The 6,748-nt window shown below is 39.9% G+C and overlaps 1 protein-coding gene across 1 annotated transcript; it reads left to right on the top strand.

Annotated features, from left to right (window-relative positions):
- The first annotated feature begins 815 nt into the window (after window positions 1–815).
- On the top strand, window positions 816–6,525 carry cryz (crystallin, zeta (quinone reductase)). Its single transcript, XM_042498038.1, is given in 9 exon segments — window positions 816–1,000; window positions 2,240–2,362; window positions 2,365–2,394; window positions 3,472–3,635; window positions 4,659–4,710; window positions 4,806–4,955; window positions 5,081–5,182; window positions 5,814–5,909; window positions 6,141–6,525. Coding segments are annotated over 9 exon segments (987 nt in total). The 5' UTR covers window positions 816–892; the 3' UTR covers window positions 6,303–6,525.
- The last annotated feature ends 223 nt before the right edge of the window (window positions 6,526–6,748 follow it).

Consider the following 6,748-nt stretch of genomic DNA (forward strand, 5'->3'; position numbering starts at 1 on the left):
ATGAGCTCAACGCTAATCCATATACATACAAGTCGACGAAGCGCAAACGGATGTGACGTCATTATACATGCGGCCAAAGCAGTTGATTTGCAACACAATCGATTTAATAATTCTGCAGTCAGCACTTGCGGGTTAATATTACGTGTTTGGATATTTCAACAGATTTAATTTGATTTGATTTATTTATTTCGGACATGGAAAAAATAACATATGACGAATAACAAACAAAATCAACAGTAAATACAAATAATTATTTACATATCTGAAATTTACACTTTTGTCCTACCCCAATAATACTAATAATACTAATAATAATATATAATAATAATAATAATAATTATTATTATTATTATTATACCTGTAAATTGGTTTAAAAAGACAAGAAAATCAAACAAAAATATAGATAAAACAACAACAACAAAGAAATATACTTCGAAAAAGTGCTTCAAATTCAATTTTGTAACATCATTTTAAATATGCAATTATGATAATTTTAAATATAGTTTTTCCCTAGCTTTTTCTTTTTTTTTCCTTAGACATTTTTGCCTTGTTCTCTTAAGAATAATTTTCTAAATGTACTAATTTCTTGCAATTCATGGAACATTTCTAAAAAAGCTGCTCGGGGTTCAAGGGTTAAATACTTCTGAGAGGCGTCTGACACAAGCGCAAGAAAACTGGTGTCGCCCAGCTTTCAAAGGGTTAAATATATTGTATTATTTTTTAATCATCTTTTTAACAAGTAAACTGCAGTACACTCCGGTCCAGACGGTGGCGCTGATGTGTTTCTAACCCGTATGTAAACCGCAGCGGCAGTGTACGTCTCGAGCTCAGAAGTGTGGCGAGGACTCGCGCTTTGAAGTTTCGTCGAGGTTAGTGTGCGCGTGCAGAAGACATGTCGGGCGGCAGGCTGATGAGAGCCATCAGAGTGAGCGAGTTTGGTGCGCCGTCAGTGCTCAAACTCTGCTCAGACGTGCCTGTCCCTCAGCCTGGACACAGACAGGTGAGACACACTGGCTGTCCACAGGAGGACGTTAACCAGAGCGAAAACAACTGCGCTAATGTTTAAGCTTATTATGCAAGAATGACAAAACTATAACGCTAACAGTCGCTTAAAACCCCGGTGGTATTTTGAAGTTAATAGAACATTAAAAGTCATAATCTAATCTGTTTGTGTGGGTTATATGTAAAAATCAAAGTTAACTTTACAGTTAAGCTAATCAGGCCGAGCGATATATCAGGGGTAAAATCTGTTTATACTATACACTTCTATTTATACAGTTAGTAATAACAATAACAACAACAAAAGGCCTATAATAATGACTTTATTTGTATAGCACCTTACATACAAGAAATGTAGCCCACTGTGGTTTACAAGAGAGAAATTAACATGCGCCAAGTGCTTCACATCAAAAGACACAAACCTGCATGTAAAAATGAAATCAGAATATACTGAAAAATACAAAATACACAGAATGCATCTTCACATGGATAAAAGCTAGATAAAAGAATGCACAGAATGCATACCATAAGATGGAAAAAATAAATAAAACCCACTGACATTATGCATAAGAAGGTTAAAAACTGTGTATAAAATGCATAAACTTAAGGAAAATACATTTTAAAGAGGTGCAGCAGTGTGCTTTGCAAATGCAAAGTGGTTAAATCAGTGCCCGTTAAAGGCTGAAGTAAAGAGATACGTTTTTAGTTTTCTTTTAAATATATTTAGTAATGTTAGTTTGTATTATGGTGCAGTGCATGGCCACAAACTGGCAACATAGTGCATGTTGCAATTATGTAAAACTAAGAACAGTGAATAAAAAAAGGAGTAAGAAATAAGAAAAAAAGGGAGATTGTTAAGACCTGGATTCTACCACACTCTCCATACTATTCAGTCACTGCGTTTACATGTTACCAGAGCAACAGTTATAGCTCTATAGCTTTAATTGGTCTACTGTCCTTGTCCTGTCCCAGTATACAAGCACCATGGGACAATTTGAATATTGACGAAAATATGTCTGACTCTTTGTCATCCCTTCCACTCTCCACTGAACTAGGGAAAACATACAGTATAGGAACTAAGGTGTATATTCTGTTTTGCTGTGCCTTTGGCTTTTTGTGTGTGTTGACCTCTCACGTCCCAATAAAAACCTTTACATGTTATATTTATCCGTCTAAAATGTACTGAGTGATGGATTTCAACCGACTGGCTGACTGACCGCTCAATGTCGTTCTGCTGTAGGTGCTGATTCGTGTCCACGCCTGTGGAGTGAACCCAGTGGAAACTTACATCCGGGCTGGGACATTCGCCCGAAAGCCTCCTCTGCCATACACACCAGGCACAGACGTAGCTGGAGTGGTGGAAAAACTGTTGGAGAAGGAGTTACAGCAGTAAAGGTCTGAGTTAAACACACACACACAAACAACAACAAAACAAAACAAAACTCAATGGCAGACATACTATATGGTCATCTATATTTGGGCCAAAATATGTCAATTTAAAGCCATGAACACCAAATTTAAATTAATTAAAATTTTAAAGCCATGGGGGTGGTGGGGGTTTAAGGTACAAGGTAGATTTACTAGTCATTTATTTGTTTATTTTTTAAAAATGACTAATATAACACAGTTTTTAAAATGTAGTTTAATAACTAAGTCAGATAGCTTGTAGAGGTCCACCAGGATCAAAAGATATATATAGCACAAACATGTCCTGGCATGTTTAATGTCCTATGACACTATGTTCCTGAATGGCCTGTTGAAGGGGCTGCACAGTAGTAAGACAAATGGAATTGTCAGAGATGTTATATAAGGCATGTTAATATATTCATGATGTTAACGGATGCACTGAATAACATACAAGTAAACATTCCAATTAAAAAGTTGTTGCTAGCTGCTGGCAGTAGCCTTGTGGCACGGTGAATTAATAATAATATAATAATTTTTTTCTCAATTACCTTGCTAACTGCTGAGAAAATCTTCATCACTTATTTGACAATTTCTTTGCAATGCATTTTATTTAACCCTTAATATGCTTTAATATTACACACACTCATATTGCTCTGTGCACAAAATGAGCCTTTTCAAATTCAAGCTTTAAAAGCATTATACAGTAATTTGATTTTCTACTGTCATTGAATTATTTTTTTTAACCAACATTAGTCCTAATCATGAATATCAAACATTCTTTTTTTTTTTTTTTTTTTTTTAATTTTAAGGCTTTAAATGCCAGTTTTTTGTCATGATGCCACTTCATTTTCAGATGCACCCCACCCACAATCACAATACAGTCTTGCCAAAATGTATTTCATATGCATGAACACAGCCAAAATGATTAAAAAAATGAAGAATGAAAAGTGTGTAAAATGTGTCAAACAGTCCCGAAGGAATAAACATGTCTCTGAATTGACTCTGAATGTTGATGCTAACTTGTCACTTATTTTATGTCTATAATTCTATGTATGTGTTTTCCAGGCTGGAGATCGTGTGTTCACCACAGCTACAGAGTCTGGAGGTTATGCAGAGTACATGGTAGCAGCTGACGACTGCGTCCACAAACTGCCCGATGCTTTAGACTTCAACCAGGGTGCAGCCATAGGGATCCCTTACTTCACCGCCTACAGAGCTCTGATTCACAAGTAAGACCACGCCTTCTCAACAGTTTGGTTATCAGAGTTGGTGGATAGCGTGTCACACAAGTATTTAACTGATATAAAGAGAGTCCTTACACAAAACCAGGCTGTGTATGCAGTAGAAAGATGCAAATACTTTTGAAAATAGTGCTACGACTAGAGAACACAGAGAAAAAGGACTGTGACGTTCACTTTTGCTCAAGAGACAGAAAACCTGCAACTACCAGAATGCACTGTGTTGTGGGTGGTGGGTGACATAATCCGCTGTCGTTCATGTGACACAATGACGGCTGGACGATAATAACTGATCATCTGTTACAGTTAAACAGTAATCTAAATCGAACATGTTCTCAAGTCGTCACATATTTCAGCTTTAGAGTGGATTTCTGCGTCAATATATTACGCTTTAGGTGTCCTTCTGCGTCTGTGTTTTTTTCGGGTTGCCGCTACTGTGATGGCAATAAATGCACATATGTTTAGACAACAACAGCACATGGCAACCAACACCAGGACGTCAGCAAACGCATATGCTGACACGGATGGTCAGAGTGGAGGCAAACACTGGAATCCCTCTGCCCCTTCTACCTGCCCTGTAGGTACTCACGTGCTCCTTATAATACGTCTTTACCGGCAGGGTTTCAACCGGACGATGTCCTGCAGCGTATCATGTGCATGCGACAGGTTCCATCGGGACACGTTCTCAAGTGACAACGCCCATCTGCGTATCATGCACCGGTGCCGTCCAGCCATCCATCGGTGTATAAAAAAAAAAACTGTGACTGGTTTTGTCTTGCCGCATTCTCAGCGGATGCCGTCCAGCGGCGTTTCATACGGACATAAAAGGTGGCTTTTGGCATTAGGATCTTGAAAAATACTCAACTTACCCCTTAAGAAGCAGAAGCATTGTTGGTGTCAGCCTTTTGATGGCATTTGTCTGCAACGGAGAAAATACAGAACACCAGGCTGAAGCAAGCCAGTTGTGCCGATGTCAGGACTAAAATGTTTTCTCACTGCTGTGTTGTGTTGCAGAGCTCACACCAAACCCGGAGAGACTGTCCTCATCCATGGAGCCAGTGGAGGGGTATGATTTTTGTCTTTTGTGTCACTCTTTCCCTGTTATTATTTTAAAAATTGAAATGGTTTCCACATTAATATTATGTATGTGTTTATGTTTAGGTCGGTGTGGCAGCGTGCCAGTTGTCCCGTGCTCTGGGTTTCACGGTTTTGGGGACAGCGGGGACTCCGGAAGGAATGAAGCTGATTCTCAATAATGGAGCGCACCTGGCCTTTAATCACAGAGAGGAGGGCTACACTCACAAAATCATGGTACACACACACAAGTGGACTATATCAGCAGAGAGAAAAACACTCATTTTCATTTTCTTCTCCTCTAGCAGGCGTTTTAGTGGTTACAGAAATGTGAATAATTTTGATGTCTGTGTTTTTTTCAGGAAGCCACAGAGGGCCGAGGAATAGATGTGATCGTAGAGATGCTGTCCAATGTCAACCTCAGTAATGACCTTCAGATGTTGGCCTTTGGAGGACGTGTTATGGTCAGTAGGACTACAGTCCAAGAGCCATATTCACAACGTGTCCTCTCCAACCCTTAAATGCTTTTACACAGAGATTGCGCTATAGGGCCGCAACTTAGTCCCCCATTTATATCGCCCCTGCATGTTTACACAGAAAAACAATGGCGGCATCATTCCACTCCCGTGTGTGATTATACACTGCATCACAGCATCCCGTAATCAAAAGAGGCACGTCAGGTGTGATATTTTGCACTCGAGTATCAACATCTAGCGTGACATATAGTATGTGTCAGCAGCACTTTGTAAACAATAACAAAGGCATAACATGTCAACCACAATCATTTAGCTTCCCTGTCACATGGCGGCTGATGTCATCTTCTGCTCAGAGGGTAAGGAGCTCCCGAATCTCATTGCTGACCCCCTACAATCTGTGGTCAGCGGGGCATCACCGTTACCCACTTGGAGGCAGTTGGGCACGCTTTTGCCCTTACTCAAGAGAACATCCATCTCTGGCACAGCATGTTAAAACCGACAAAGGAAACGGAAATTTGTGCGGCATGGTTTGAATCTACGCAGAGTAGTTAAATCCCAGTGTAGCTCATCCCCATACGTTTCTATACGCACCTTCGTCTTTCTTTCTGTTTGATTTTAGGTGGTTGGCAGCAGAGGCTCTATAGAGATCGACCCCAGAGACACCATGGCTAAAGAGAGCAGCATCATAGGAGTGGTTCTTTTCTCCTCTACACCGGTACGAAGCAGCGACATCGCACAGCCATGTTTGACATGCACATACAGCGGTGATTTTTCGGGGTTTAAAAGCCTGCACACTTTGGATGACACGTGACCATCACATGCGATACAGCTGAATGCAACTGAGCAACAAGCTTTTGACACGAAGCCAGGAAAAAGAAATCATGATACAATGTTTTACTTACTTTAAAATACATGTTGTACATCCTCTCTGCTCCTCTCCTCGCAGGAGGAGAAGAGGGAGTGTGCGGCGCTGCTCTACGCTGGGATGGAAGCTGGTTGGCTGCGTCCGGTCGTCGGTTCCCAGTATCCCCTTGATAAGGCCGCCCAGGCCCACCATGACATCATTGAGTGTCCCGGGGCTTTTGGGAAGACAGTCCTGACCATGTGATGATGAGATCACATCAGAGGTCAAGAGTCACCAAGTAGGGCTTTAGTTGTTCATAAAGGGGAGACTCTTGCTACAATAAAGAAAATAAGGTGTAATGTGATTACATTAACCCTTTGAAACCTGGATCCACATCAAATATCTTGTGCCTAATTTGGACGCCTTCCCCACGTATTTAGACCTCTGACCCCTGAGCAAATTGGTTTGATTTCTTTTGAAAACATGAAACATGAGGAAAAAAAGGCAATGAGCAACTTTGCAAGAAATTACCTGCAAATTGCAAGTAACTAGTAGATTTAGAATATTTTTTAAAAAGCTAGGGGAAAATGTACATTCATTTATTTTATAATTATTATAATTTTAAAATTTAAAATTATGTTACAGATTTTTTTTCTAAAGCACTTTTTAAGGGTCATTTGCGATTTGCCTTCGCTTTTTTCTACCTTTTC

This window comes from Plectropomus leopardus, chromosome 12 (assembly GCF_008729295.1).
Source record: "Plectropomus leopardus isolate mb chromosome 12, YSFRI_Pleo_2.0, whole genome shotgun sequence".
Lineage (NCBI taxonomy): Eukaryota > Metazoa > Chordata > Actinopteri > Perciformes > Serranidae > Plectropomus > Plectropomus leopardus.